At 56.8% G+C, this 14,817-nt stretch overlaps 1 protein-coding gene across 7 annotated transcripts in view; it reads right to left on the bottom strand.

The window, feature by feature from the left end:
* Positions 1-10,442, bottom strand: part of POPDC2 (popeye domain cAMP effector 2) — a 28,960-nt gene extending 18,518 nt beyond the window's left edge. For 4 of the 7 annotated variants that reach the window (XR_012800091.1, XR_012800092.1, XM_075592919.1 and 1 more), the window contains exons 1-2: positions 10,049-10,442; positions 5,522-6,046 (exon numbers count right to left, since the gene is read on the bottom strand). Coding sequence is in view for 5 of the 7 variants with exons in the window: in XM_075592919.1 (XP_075449034.1) it covers positions 5,522-6,012 (491 nt within the window). In the remaining 2 variants the exon portion in view is untranslated. Of the gene's footprint in view, positions 1-5,521; positions 6,047-9,161; positions 9,182-9,208; positions 9,242-10,048 lie in introns of those variants that run through there. The other 3 variants (XM_075592923.1, XM_075592920.1, XM_075592921.1) reach the window with 3 other exon arrangements.
* Between the last annotated feature and the right edge of the window lie 4,375 nt (positions 10,443-14,817).

The following is a 14,817-nucleotide window of genomic DNA, read 5'->3' as shown; positions in this document are numbered from 1 at the left end:
TGTGAGCGCTGACAAGTAGGCACAGTGTGTGTGTGCAGTGCAGTTGCTGCAGGTACCGAGTGAGTGCAGTGGGTTGCTGCAGGATCAATGTGTGTGCAGTGCGGTTGCTGCAGGTACCGAGTGAGTGCAGTGGGTTGCTGCAGGATCAATGTGTGTGCAGTGCGGTTGCTGCAGGTACCGAGTGAGTGCAGTGGGTTGCTGCAGGATCAATGTGTGTGCAGTGCGGTTGCTGCAGGTACCGAGTGAGTGCAGTGGGTTGCTGCAGGTTCAGTGTGTGTGCAGTGCGGTTGCTGCAGGTACCGGTTGAGTGCAGTGCGGTTGCTGCAGGTTCAGTGTGTGTGCAGTGCGGTTGCTGCAGGTTTCGGTTGAGTAGTCAGAGGGGATCCGGGAGGTGAAGAGAGAGGTAATGTGGGTGCAGGGGGTCAGTGACCCACCTGCATAAGACAGGCTACCCCGTATGCCCCTAGGAGTGTTCCCTGAAGTCACTGAAGGTTGCTGTGCTGCAGGGACACCCATAGTGATAGCGAGCATCACCCTTACTGTGTAGACAGCGAGGGACAAAGCGACAAGCGTGTGGAGCAGGTTTGCTGGCGAGTCGTCTGGGACCAGACGGCTGGACATTGAGACCCAGGAGGCAGACCGCTGATTCATCTGACCCTTTGCGAAGAGGTACCGGTCACCGCCGTGACCGGAAGGTACTATAACAACAAGTGCACCAATACCGGTCAACAGGCGCTGATCCCGCCTTAGGCGTAACTCTTTAGGAACACTGAGCGAGTGGTTAAAGAACTGAGCCTATACCAATAATACTGTACATGGACACGTGTGTGGGGCACGCGGTGAGGGGATGGAGACGTTGCTCCTGATGAATGGCCGAGCCACTAAGGTTACACGTTAAGGTTATATTGCTATAATATAGAGTGATAAGGTTCCGTGCATTATCATATAGTAAAACTGGTTGCCTACATATGTGTGTTGAAGTATTTCTAGCCCAGGGGAATCTCACATCACGGGGATCCTGGGTAAGTGGAGGCGCTGCGCTAAGTAAGTGTATGAGTGTTACCCCAGGCTCCCAGCTAGCGGAGGCTCAGATCTCCTGGAGCCGCAGGTGTTGTACAGCGACCAGTAGTTCCTTTGGGAGGGTTCAGAAAAAGGGCTACAGAAGCAAATATGCGTCCCCCGGGCGGGTAACGTAAAACAGTAATAACCGACAAGTGAACAAGGAACTGGGATTGCAGCTTTGAGACACTGTGGGATGGCACGGAGGGGCGGCGGGGCTGAGGGCCGGCGGCGGGGCTGAGGGGCGGCGGCGGGGCTGAGGGGCGGCGGCAGGGCTGAGGGGGGGCGGTGGCGGGGCTGAGGGGGGGCGGTGGCGGGGCTGAGGGGCGGCGGCGGGGCTGTGTGGCTGAGGTCCGGCTGCGGGGCTGAGGGGGGGCGGTGGGGCTGAGGGGGGCGGCGGGGCTGAGGGCCGGTGGCGGGGCTGAGGGGCGGCGGCGGGGCTGAGGGGCGGCGGCAGGGCTGAGGGGGGGCGGTGGCGGGGCTGAGGGGCGGCGGCAGGGCTAAGGGGGGCGGCGGGGCTGAGGGCCGGCGGCGGGGCTGAGGGGCGGCGGCGGGGCTGAGGGGTGGCGGTGGGGCTGAGGGCCGGCAGCGGGGCTGAGGGCGGCGGCGGGGCTGAGGGGGGGCGGCGGGGCTGTGTGGCTGAGGTCCGGCTGAGGGGGGGCGGTGGCGGGGCTGAGGGCGGCTGAGGGGCGGCGGCGGGGCTGAGGGCCGGCGGCGGGGCTGCGGTGCGGCGGCGGGGCTGAGGGCCGCGGTGGGGCTGAGGGCCGGCGGCGGGGCTAAGGGCCGGCTGAGGGGCGGCGGGGCTGAGGGCCGGCAGTGGGGCTGTATGGCTGAGGTCCGGCGGCGGGGCTGAGGGGGGCTGAGGGGGGCTGAGGGGTGGCAGCGGGGCTGAGGGGCGGCGGGGCTGAGGGCCGGCGGCGGGGCTGAGGGGCGGCGGCGGGGCTGAGGGGTGGCGGCAGGGCTGAGGGGGGGCGGTGGCGGGGCTGAGGGGGGGCGGTGGCGGGGCTGAGGGGCGGCGGCGGGGCTGTGTGGCTGAGGTCCGGCTGCGGGGCTGAGGGGGGGCGGTGGGGCTGAGGGGGGCGGCGGGGCTGAGGGCCGGTGGCGGGGCTGAGGGGCGGCGGCGGGGCTGAGGGGCGGCGGCAGGGCTGAGGGGGGGCGGTGGCGGGGCTGAGGGGCGGCGGCAGGGCTAAGGGGGGCGGCGGGGCTGAGGGCCGGCGGCGGGGCTGAGGGGCGGCGGCGGGGCTGAGGGGTGGCGGTGGGGCTGAGGGCCGGCAGCGGGGCTGAGGGCGGCGGCGGGGCTGAGGGGGGGCGGCGGGGCTGAGGGGGGGCGGCGGGGCTGTGTGGCTGAGGTCCGGCTGAGGGGGGGCGGTGGCGGGGCTGAGGGCGGCTGAGGGGCGGCGGCGGGGCTGAGGGCCGGCGGCGGGGCTGCGGTGCGGCGGCGGGGCTGAGGGCCGCGGTGGGGCTGAGGGCCGGCGGCGGGGCTAAGGGCCGGCTGAGGGGCGGCGGGGCTGAGGGCCGGCAGTGGGGCTGTATGGCTGAGGTCCGGCGGCGGGGCTGAGGGGGGCTGAGGGGGGCTGAGGGGTGGCAGCGGGGCTGAGGGGCGGCGGCGGGGCTGTGTGGCTGAGGTCCGGCTGCGGGGCTGAGGGGGGCGGCGGGGCTGAGGGCCGGCGGCGGGGCTGAGGGCCGGCGGCGGGGCTGAGGGGCGGCGGTGGGGCTGAGGGGGGCGGCGGGGCTGAGGGCCGGCGGCGGGGCTGAGGGGCGGCGGCGGGGCTGAGGGGCGGCGGCAGGGCTGAGGGGGGGCGGTGGCGGGGCTGAGGGGCGGCGGCAGGGCTAAGGGGGGCGGCGGGGCTGAGGGCCGGCGGCAGGGCTGAGGGGCGGCGGCGGGGCTGAGGGCCAGCGGCAGGGCTGAGGGGGGGCGGTGGCGGGGCTGAGGGGCGGCGGCAGGGCTAAGGGGGGCGGCGGGGCTGAGGGCCGGCGGCAGGGCTGAGGGGCGGCGGCAGGGCTGAGGGGGGGCGGTGGCGGGGCTGAGGGGCGGCGGCAGGGCTAAGGGGGGCGGCGGGGCTGAGGGCCGGCGGCGGGGCTGAGGGGCGGCGGCGGGGCTGAGGGGTGGCGGTGGGGCTGAGGGCCGGCAGCGGGGCTGAGGGCGGAGGCGGGGCTGAGGGGGGGCGGCGGGGCTGTGTGGCTGAGGTCCGGCTGAGGGGGGGCGGTGGCGGGGCTGAGGGCGGCGGCGGGGCTGAGGGCCGGCGGCGGGGCTGCGGTGCGGCGGCGGGGCTGAGGGCCGCGGTGGGGCTGAGGGGCGGCGGCGGGGCTAAGGGCCGGCTGAGGGGCGGCGGGGCTGAGGGCCGGCAGTGGGGCTGTATGGCTGAGGTCCGGCGGCGGGGCTGAGGGGGGCTGAGGGGTGGCAGCGGGGCTGAGGGGCGGTGGCGGGGCTGTGTGGCTGAGGTCCGGCTGCGGGGCTGAGGGGGGCGGCGGGGCTGAGGGCCGGCGGCGGGGCTGAGGGCCGGCGGCGGGGCTGAGGGGCGGCGGTGGGGCTGAGGGGGGCGGCGGGGCTGAGGGCCGGCGGCGGGGCTGAGGGGCGGCGGCGGGGCTGAGGGGCGGCGGCAGGGCTGAGGGGGGGCGGTGGCGGGGCTGAGGGGCGGCGGCAGGGCTAAGGGGGGCGGCGGGGCTTAGGGCCGGCGGCAGGGCTGAGGGGCGGCGGCGGGGCTGAGGGCCGGCGGCAGGGCTGAGGGGGGGCGGTGGCGGGGCTGAGGGGCGGCGGCAGGGCTAAGGGGGGCGGCGGGGCTGAGGGCCGGCGGCAGGGCTGAGGGCCGGCGGCAGGGCTGAGGGGCGGCGGCGGGGCTGAGGGGTGGCGGCGGGGCTGAGGGGTGGCGGTGGGGCTGAGGGGCGGCAGCGGGGCTGAGGGCGGCGGCGGGGCTGAGGGGGGGCGGCGGGGCTGTGTGGCTGAGGTCCGGCTGAGGGGGGGCGGTGGCGGGGCTGAGGGCGGCTGAGGGGCGGCGGCGGGGCTGAGAGCGGCGGCGGGGTGGAGGGGGGGTGGCGGGGCTGTGTGGCTGAGGTCCGGCTGCGGGGCTGAGGGGGGCGGTGGCGGGGCAGAGGTGGGGCTGAGGGCCGGCGGCGGGGCTGAGGGGGGGCGGCGGGGCTGTGTGGCTGAGGTCCGGCTGCGGGGCTGAGGGGGGGCAGCGGGGCTGAGGGCCGGCGGTGGGGCTGAGGGCCGGCTGAGGGGCTGCGACACCCATTATTATTCGCTCTACCTCAGCGGAGGTCAACATTAAAAACTTCACGGGCCTCGTGTGCAGCCCCGGAGCCCTGAAAGGGCCGCACCGTGTAACGTGCGCACGCAGAATGAACGCTGCAGCTGTGTGGAGGAGCTCCTCCCCCCACCTGGCGGTCAGATGCTTAAGGCCGAGTCTCCGCTGGCGCTGACCACGCTCAGGCTTGAGCGGTGACGTTACCAACTCTCCAAGGATGAGCGCTCAGCTGTCCGGCATAGATTTTTTTATGCGCGAGCGGAAGGGGGGGGGGAAGGGGCGTAGTTGAGCACTGATTGAAGCTGATTGGTTGAAGAGATCATGTGACCCCTCAGCGTGCCTGAAAGACAAATTAATCTGTCTCTGCAAGCGCCTAGCGCCCGCGAGCGTACAGGCGCGCACACCGTGTGAGTGTGGCCGGACACCTCCCCATTCCATTGTGCTGACCACGCCAAGCGCGGTCAGCGGCACAGATGATGCAGCCTAATGCTGGTGCATACTGCCGCGCTCCTTAACCCCCTGCATTCGGAAAGCGACTATTAGCCATCGTTCAGCCACTGGGGACAGTTGGCCTTTTTGGCATCTGAGACAGGTGTTGTGTCCAGGATAATTAGCATTTGGGGTGAAGGTTTCTAGAGTACGGTGTTAAGGTAAGAGTAAGGGTTTTTAGGGCAGAGGGTTACGGTTAGGGTAACGGATTATGGTTTTTAGGGTAAGGGTTTAAGAGAGGGAGGGTCGACTGCTGCCCCTCTGTGCTGGGGAGAGAGGGAGGCTGCTGTAGCACTCTAAAATTACCTACATATTTTTTGACAGCACCGAACTCCTATACGTTGACAGCCATGGGACAGCAAACACCGCTCATTGAACGGGACCTGCCTACTGTACGGAAGCACCTCCTGTACTGAGCCTCCAATGGTACTGCACCAATTGGACAGTAACCACAGAGTAGCACCCACCTTTCACAGAATAGTAACCACCTCCCATAGATTGAGACCCATGGGAGAGCATCCACCTCTGAGAGGACATCTTCCAGCACCGCTCTCCTACATGAAAACACCCTCCCCCCTAACACGACACCTATCTCACATGGAACAACATGCATTCCACCTGAAACTAAACAATCCTGCACCCTAGTGAGGCACCTCTGCTGTCCTAGGAAAGCACCCAAATTCCATCCTCAATTAGGACAGTACCAGCCCCTATAGAACAGCACCCACCTCCCAGAGATGAGAAGAGACAGGCGGTCAATGGGCGTCTTCCCCTCTAGGGCGTAGCTCTGGTCTCTGTCCAGTGCCTGGACCTGCAACCCGCTGCAGTGAGCGATCTCCTTAAAGACGGGCATGGGAACTTGGAGGGGTTGGTACAAGGTGCGGAACAAGGCATCATACTCCTCCCCATACGAGTCCTTCCGCATCCGGAACAGGAGGTGGCCTATCTGCACGACGCAGGCGGTCACCAGCAGCAAGTTCCATATGAAGATGTCCAAACCGCAGGCCGTCAGCCAGCCCCACACGGCAAGGCACACGAAGCCGGCGCCCAGCAGCAAGAAGATGTAGATGCAGCCGCAAATGCCGCTGCCACCCATGTAAGCCAATAGGAAGATGAAAGAGGCCAGATGGTACAGGGCCCCCTCCTTAGTGGTGTTCCAGCCCACACACTGAGGGGAGGTATACAGGATCTGCTCCAGCACTGTGCTATTGCCCATCATCCTTCTTCTGTCACTTGGGCCGGGACAACGACAACTGGGGAAGTAAGAATGGGCCACACGGTCAAGACAACAAGAAGAAAGGAGATGGCCAAGTTCCCTCTGATGAAGGCTTTCACTGTGACAGAAACGTCAGCACCATAACACATCTTTCTGTTGCATGTAACGTATGTCATTTTAGAAAAGTGCTTTTCTTGCTACATGTATGTTCAAAAACAAAAATCAATAGAAAGGAAAGTAGCAGTATAAGTGCACTCTGGGGTATAATATAGAACGTAACATTTATTTAAAACAGATAAAAGCATCCCTTTATGTGTTTATAATAAAAATAAAGTTTAATTAGATCCATGTGGGATGATAACCTCACCCGGTGCAATTGTATTATAAATTACCGGAGAGCTGCTGAGGTTCCACCAAAAATACACATACACAATCAGCATATATCGTCTTCACTAAGAACCAACGTATTCTCATTCTAACACATTGTATTACTTGTACCATGCTGCACAATGGCCTTCCCGTCGTTAACTATTTCTACTATTTCCTATAAATTAGAGTGTTGGTGACATATACGATTAGTCTGCCCACAACACCAAGATAACCCCAGATTTGGAAAGTCCTAACTTCTTGTTTTTATTACTGTGTTACCTTGTCCTCTGAGACGAGTTCCCCTGGCTTCTCGCTTCCATTTTCACGGAGGAAGACTCTCCGACTTGCAAATATACATGTATTTTATACCTTGCCATTAGCAGATCATCTGGGAGTAGGTGGGTAGGGAGTTTAAACCATTCCAGGCTGGTCACCTCACCATTGTTCCAAGTGAATTATGTCTAAAATCGTTGAAATGCCCATTTAACCACATGTAGCGAGGGTGTATATACACAAACCTTTAGATCAGTGTTTTTGAACAGAGGTTCCTATGAGCCCGTGGGTTCCCTGAGCACCCCTAAAGGGTTCCCTGCAATTTTCAGGTCATTTGAAAATTGCACAAATACAGATGAATTTACAATGCATCTGGTCTCAGACGTGCTATTAGAGAGGGTTGGGGTTCCTTACAATGCATCTGATCTCAGGCGCGCTATTAGAGAGTGTTGGGGTTCCTTACAATGCATCTGATCTCAGACGCGCTATTAGAGAGGGTTGGGGTTCCTTACAATGCATCTGATCTCAGACGCGCTATTAGAGATGGTTGGGGTTCAACAGAACGTCACAATATAATTATAGGGTTCCTTAACCAAAACAGGTTGGAAACCACTGCTTTAAATGAACAATCCATGCTTATATAGAGCTTCTTAATATAAAGGTTTGTCCCCCTCGCTGTGCCTCCCTGAATATCCGAACGTTACTTTCTGTACCTACCTATTTCTTGTTTTAAAAAACAGCTTCATTACCCTAGAGTAACCCCATTCATATATAATATCCCTAAGGTGGAGACATCTGTTCACCGTCCCCAGAGCAGAAGAATTTATTTGGTTTGATATACAACTACTTACTAAAGTGTCCCAACTGCAAAACAGGGGCAAAAACTCCAACTGATTTCAAAAGGAGTCATTTTCTTTCATAATTCTGGTGCTCTTTTGGGCCAGAGTTTTGCAGCCAGGAGTTTGTGTTAAATAGATTCAAATGATTTATGTCAGAAGTAATAAACAGAATAACGATTGCTGGTTTCTCTGGCGCATTCGAGGTTCGTTCAGATGTCCGAGTCAAATTTGTGGGCACGTGTAACATCCAAGCCCAAAGATGTGCCAACACCAGACAGATTTATTTCATAAAAGACAGGGGTGCCCAATGCTACATCCAATTGACAAAACATGTATGGTAATAAGTATAAAGTTTAAATACTTCAATAATAATAATAACTTGGTTATTTAGTTAAACCCTTTGGCCAAAGCGTCGGAAGCCTGCATACCAAACGTCAAGGTATAACCAATAATGCAGGTCCTACACTACACTGTGAACCCTCCCCTTTTACCTCTGTATGAGGGGAAGGAACTGCAGTGAGTCCTGTTCTTGCAGCAAAGTGAAAAGACCTCCCAAGTTATAAAGGTGGGGAGGGGCGAGCTCTGGGGGGAGGTGCCACCTACCTCCATACAACTGTTACCAGTCAGAAATTGATTAACACACATTCCCAGTTAGCTCAAACTCCCCCACCCAGCAAATCATGAATATATACTGTATGTATGTCAAAAAAGAGTGCTACTGGGCATGGTATGCAGGCTTACGACGCCTTGTCCAAAGGGTTTAACTAAATAACCAAGTTATTATTATTATTATTGAAGTATTTAAACTTTATAATTATTACCATATATGTTTTGTCAATTGGCTGTAGCATTGGGCACCTCTGTCTTTTGTTGTATACATTTGCCACGCTCAGTAGCACTCTTTTTTTTTTTTACATAAATATATATTCATGACGTGGTGGGTGTAGGGGTTTGAGCTCGCTGGGAATGTGTGTTAATAGATTTATTTAATAAACTGGGTGAGCTTTGGGGGTTTTGCGAATGGAACATTCTGAAACTTATGCGCAATTGTTTGAATTTCCCCCCAAAAATGTAAAAAATCTCCAGCTCGTTTTGAATTTTGTTCATCATTTTTTTACAAATCCAAAACCAATCGGATTCCTAAACGCAAGTTATTTTTAGCACCAAAACGCCATTGAAAGTGCAGACTGTCCATTTTCACATTGTATATAACTTCCCTTCCGTTACCATAACCGTATACTGAAAATATTACAAGAATTAGTGTAAAACAATATTTTTTTTAAAAACCTTATTTAGTCAAGATCTCTATTATGTATCAAAGTCTCCCGCTTTAAACGTACGGAAAAATTGTGTCAGAAAAAAAAACCCAGCACCAGATTTACCAAAGAGAAAAGTCCCATAGAATGCAAGATATTTTTTATGTTAAAAAAAAAAATGTGATTTGGGCTTTTGCTAAAAATTTCACAATGACGGCCATATTTCCGGAGCCCAGCAAAAACGATATCCTAGCAATCTGTAGTTTTAAACCCACTGGAGGATTTCATAGTGAAGCTTGTGGCAAATTCTTAAAGGGAAATACAGATCCGAGGGTGGACATTTGAACCCCTTTGTGACCAGAGGCGTTGGCATGAGTGGCAGCAGTGGAATTCGTTTAACGTGCCCAGCTCTTACCTGTTATACAGGCTGTATATATCGCCCTGACATACCCCAGCTCTTACCTGTTATACAGGCTGTATATATCGCCTGAGATACCCCAGCTCTTATCTGTTATACAGGCTGTATATATCGCCCTGAGGTACCCCAGGTCTCACCTGTTATACAGGCTGTATATATCGCCCTGACATACCCCAGCTCTTACCTGTTATACAGGCTGTATATATCGCCTGAGATACCCCAGCTCTTACCTGTTATACAGGCTGTATATATCGCCCTGACATACCCCAGCTCTTACCTGTTATACAGGCTGTGTATATCGCCTGAGATACCCCAGCTCTTAGCTGTTATACAGGCTGTATATATCGCCTGAGATACCCCAGCTCTTACCTGTTATACAGGCTGTATATATCACCCTGAGATACCCCAGCTCTTACCTGTTATACAGACTGTATATATCTCCCTGAGATACCCCAGCTCTTACCTGTTATACAAGCTGTATATATCTCCCTGAGATACCCCAGCTCTTACCTGTTATACAGACTGTATATATCGCCCTGAGATACCCCAGCTCTTACCTGTTATACAGACTGTATATATCGCCTTGAGATACCCCAGCTCTTACCTGTTATACAGGCTGTATATATCGCCCTGAGATACCCCAGGTCTTACCTGTTATACAGGCTGTATATATCGCCCTGAGATACCCCAGCTCTTACCTGTTATACAGACTGTATATATCGCCTGAGATACCCCAGCTCTTACCTGTTATACAGGCTGTGTATATCGCCCTGAGATACCCCAGGTCTTACCTGTTATACAGGCTGTATATATCGCCCTGAGATACCCCAGCTCTTACCTGTTATACAGACTGTATATATCGCCTGAGATACCCCAGCTCTTACCTGTTATACAGGCTGTATATATCGCCTGAGATACCCCAGGTTCTCCGGGTCCTGACTCCACGTGGGATACTGGTCCAAAATCAGATAGCGAAGCGACAGACACAGGTCCTTCCAGGAAATATCCCTGCTACTCCATGTGGCACAAATAGCCAGAGACAGGACTAGCAGCTCCGCCTGGCCTTCAGAATCCACACAGGGCTACGGAAATATTACTAAGCACGCCAGAGCCCAGCATGTTCTCTAAAGCAGGACCGGTCATTAAAAGTTCCTCTTTATTCCTCTTCTTCCTACTCACTGATTTCCTGTCCTTTGTCCCCACTCTCTGTACCTCTGCTTCACTTTGTAATAACTCTCTCTCACTGCCTTTCTCCCTCTCACCCCTGTCTCGCCCTCTCTCACTGCTTCCCACTCTCCCCTTTCTCTCACCCCCTATCTCTCTCTATCCCCTCTCTCTCTATCCCCTCTCCCTTTCTCTCTCACTACCTCCCTTTCTCTCCCCCTCTCACTGCCTCCCCCTTTCTCTCACGTCTCCTTTTCTCTATCCCCCCTCTTCTCCCTTTCTCTCTCTCACTCCCTCCCCCCCTCCCTTACTCTCTAACCCCCTCTTTCTCTCTGTCCCCCCCCCCTCTCTCTCCCTCTTTCAGCATTTACAACCTTCCCTTCTTTCTGCTCCCTCTCTCCCCGTCCCTCCCCTGACAAATGTACAATCCCCGCACACAGGCAGCAGGCTGGGAGTAGTGCGGAATGTGGATCTCCTGGCGACAGCTTGAAGTGTGACCCCAAATGGATATCCATGTTTGGAGTTGAAATCCAAGGAGGGTTACGCAGGCCGGGCGAGTGTAGGGAGTGCGAGAGATGAGCCAGGGCAGGCACTTGGCATAGCTCATCGTCCTGCCAGATAACAGGGGGGGACACACACACAATGCCATATTTCTGGGAGGGGGACACTGGAATGAAAGTGTGGTGGACAGAACCAGAGCCCTTTCTAGGTTCTTGCACGAGACGGACCTCTTTGGCGGGCAATTGCTGCTTAACCGTTTAGTGTCCAGAGAGGCCAGCAACGCATTGCAAAGCGTAACGTCACTGTCCTTTGAAGTGGGACAAAAACTGCATCAATTCCCAGTGTCGGCTCCTTGTGACCTTACTTACCGTACTTTACCCCTCCACACCTCAGGCACAACAGCGCTAATTAAACGCTAAATTAAACTTCAGCGCTAATTAAACACACATATATTTTTTGTGATTTCCACACCACGTTGCAGTCTCTTTTATCCCAATTTAAGGCGGGAAACACTGTATTTCTCTATATGAGGTTTATTTAGAGGGATTAAATCATACACCAACAGGCCCTTTAAGTCCAAACAAAACATAAAAAGAACACCTATTCCCTTTTGGGAAAGCTAACTACACCGTAGCTGTCGCCCTCACTTGTTGGATGGCCAGTTAAGTTGGTTCCCACACCCCAAAACGTGCCCTGGCATATGCAACAATGTATACAGGCTCTGCACACAATAATAAAGCGTTTTGCTAATCTGTTAGGCCCGTAATATAGTGGGCGCGCTTGCTGCACCGTGCGCGCGCGCAGCACTTATAATTGGCTGTGGTTAGCCAGCACTTATAATTGGCTGTGGTTAGCCAGCCATTGTATGCTAGGGCCGCGTGCGCACGGCAGTGAGCGTGGAGCCGGCCGACAGGGGGAAGACTGTGAAAACGATGTTTTCGCGCCGCTACTGCTCAGTGTCTGCAGTGTGTGTGTGTGTGTGTGTGTGTGTGTGTGTGTGTGTGTGTGTGTGTGTGTGTGTGTATGTATGTGTGTGTTTATGTGATGTGCGTGTGTGCACAATGTTAATAGATAATTCCTCCCTCACACATACTATCCCTTTCCATTTTCTTCTCCCCCCTCCGTTCCTATCCTCTCTTCCTCCCGTCCCTCATGTCCTCTTACCGCTGTGTCTTGCATGAGCAGGTTCACATAGCAGGAGCTGACAGCACTGGAACATTTTAATGTTGTAGAGCAGCGTTTCCCAAATGGTGTGTCGCGACCCGGCACCGGGCCACGGCAACAAAATTGTCGGGTCGCAGCGAGGCTGGCCGCGCGGTGTCTCCCCCATCCCCCCCCCCCCCCCCCCCCCCCCCCCCCCGCTCAAGGTAAAAAAATGGCGGCGATTCCCCCCCCGCTCCCTTCCTCCCCCCCGCTCCCAACGTGGGACGGAGGAGGAAGTACCAGCTCCTACTGTGGCCCGCTTCCCCCCGCGGCCAGCTTCCCGAGCTGACCTCCCATGGCACACCCCTCCGAGCCCATCTCCCGTGCCCCCAAGCCCACCTCCCATCCCGGGCAGCAGGGGATATCGGGGGCAGCAGGGGAAAGCGTCCGGCGGCAAGGTAAGTCACCCCACCCAGTCACTGTCACCCAGTGACTCTCTCCCACCCAGTCACTGCCTCCCACCCACCAAGTCACTGTCACCCACCCAGTCACTGCCTCCCACCCAAGTGTCCCTGCCCCCCCCTCCCACCCAAGTGTCCCTGGCCCCCTCCTCCCACCCAGTCCCTGGCCCCCTCCTAGTCCCTGGCCCCCTCCTCCCACCCAGTTCCTGGCCCCCTCCGACCACCCACCCAGCCAGTCCCTGGCCCCCTCCAAGTCCCTGGCCCCCTCCTAAGTCCCTGGCCCCCTTCTAAGGTCCCTGGCCCCCTCCTCAAGTCCCTGGCCCCCTCCTCCCAAAGTCCCTGGCCCCCTCCTCCCACCCACCCAGTCCCTGCCCCCCCCCCGACCACCCAGTCCCTGGCCCCCTCCTCCCAAAGTCCCTGGCCCCCTCCAAGCCCAGTCCCTGGCCCCCTCCTCCCACCCACCCAGTCCCTGGCCCCCTCCTCCCACCCACCCTCCCAATCCCTGGCCCCCTCCTCCCACCCACCCAGTCCCTGGCCCCCTCCGCCCACCCAGTCCCTGGCCCCCTCCTCCCATAGTCCCTGGCCCCCTCCTCCCAAGTCCCTGGCCCCCTACTACCACCCACCCAGTCCCTGGCCCCCTACTACCACCCACCCACCCAGTCCCTGGCCCCCTAATCCCACCAACCCACACCGGAGGGTGGCCCCCTACTCCCACCCAACCACCCAGTCCCTGGCCCCCTAACCCCACCCACCCACCCAGTCCCTGGCCCCCTACTCCCACCCACCCACCCTGTCCCTGGCCCCCTACGCCCAAATGTCCCTGGCCCCCTACTCCCACCCACCCACCCAGTCCCTGGCCCCCTCTGTATCAGTGTGTGTGTGTGTGTGTGTGTGTGTGTGTGTGTGTGTGTGTGTGTGTGTGTGTGTGTGTGTGTGTGTGTGTGTGTGTGTGTGTGTGTGTGTGTGTGTGTGTGTGTGTGTGTGTAGCAGTGTCTCTGTGTGGCTGCGTGGCTGTCAGTGGCTGCGTGTCTGTCAGTGGCTGCGTGTCTGTCAGTGGCTGCGTGTCTGTCAGTGGCTGCGTGTCTGTCAGTGGCTGCGTGTGTGTGTGTGTATCAGTGGCTGTGTGTGTGTGTGTGTGTGTGTGTGTATCAGTGGCTGTGTGTGTGTATCAGTGGCTGTGTGTGTGTATCAGTGGCTGTGTGTGTGTGTGTGTGTGTGTATCAGTGGCTGTGTGTGTGTGTGTGTGTGTGTGTGTGTGTGTGTGTGTGTGTGTGTGTGTGTGTGTGTGTGTGTGTGTGTGTGTGTGTGTGTGTGTATCAGTGGCTGTGTGTGTGTATCAGTGGCTGTGTGTGTGTATCAGTGGCTGTGTGTGTGTGTGTGTGTGTATCAGTGGCTGTGTGTGTGTGTGTATCAGTGGCTGTGTGTGTGTGTGTGTGTGTGTGTGTGTGTGTGTGTGTGTGTGTGTGTGTGTGTGTGTGTGTGTGTGTGTGTGTGTGTGTGTGTGTGTGTGTGTGTGTGTGTGTGTGTGTGTGTGTGTGTGTGTGTGTGTATCAGTGCTGTGTGTGTCTGTGCAGGCCTATAGGCGATAACATTTTTAGTGGGTCACGAAGGAGAAGTTCAAAAATAACCGGGTCACTGAAAAAAAAGTTTGGGAACCCTGTAGTAGAGTAAACTCTAAACTCTGTAAACTCTTTTTACACAATATGTGGGTTTTTTTAATTTTAAATATATATAATAAATTAATAACTCACACAATACACACACACACACACACACACACACACACACACACACACACACACACACACACACACACACACACACACACACTCTCTCTCTCTCTCTCTCTAAGATTAACACCTTGAGAGCTGACACACTCCCTAGCTGCCCTGTTCCAGCACCTAGAGGAACAGTGATGGTATCACAATATATATAATAGTATGTTCTTGTATAGCGCTGCTAGTTTTACGTAGCGCGTTACAGAGACATTTGGCAGGCACAGGTCCCTGCCCCGTGGAGCTTACAATCTATGTTTTTGGTGCCTGAGGCACAGGGAGATAAAGTGACTTGCCCAAGGTCACAAGGAGCCGACACCAGGAAATGAACCAGGTTCCCCTGCTTCACACTCAGTGGCGCGTGCGTGCGTGTAGACCAGCAATCAAGATATATATGAAACGGTGTGCAGTGATACAGACCCCTCTGTACAACTACTATTTTATCATTGAATAAATTGATTATAATAGGCTACATCATTCCTGTCTCATATTAATAATACATGTAGCACAACAAAATAAAAACATACGTTAACATCAATAATGAGATGGAAGAGATCATTAACCGATCAATATACTGATAACTCCAAATGGAGGAGGACATATGATATG

This window comes from Ascaphus truei, chromosome 3 (genome assembly GCF_040206685.1).
Source record: "Ascaphus truei isolate aAscTru1 chromosome 3, aAscTru1.hap1, whole genome shotgun sequence".
Classification (NCBI taxonomy): Eukaryota; Metazoa; Chordata; class Amphibia; order Anura; family Ascaphidae; genus Ascaphus; species Ascaphus truei.
Note: the sequence above shows the minus strand (reverse complement) of the source record. Positions and strands in the feature narration are given on the sequence as shown.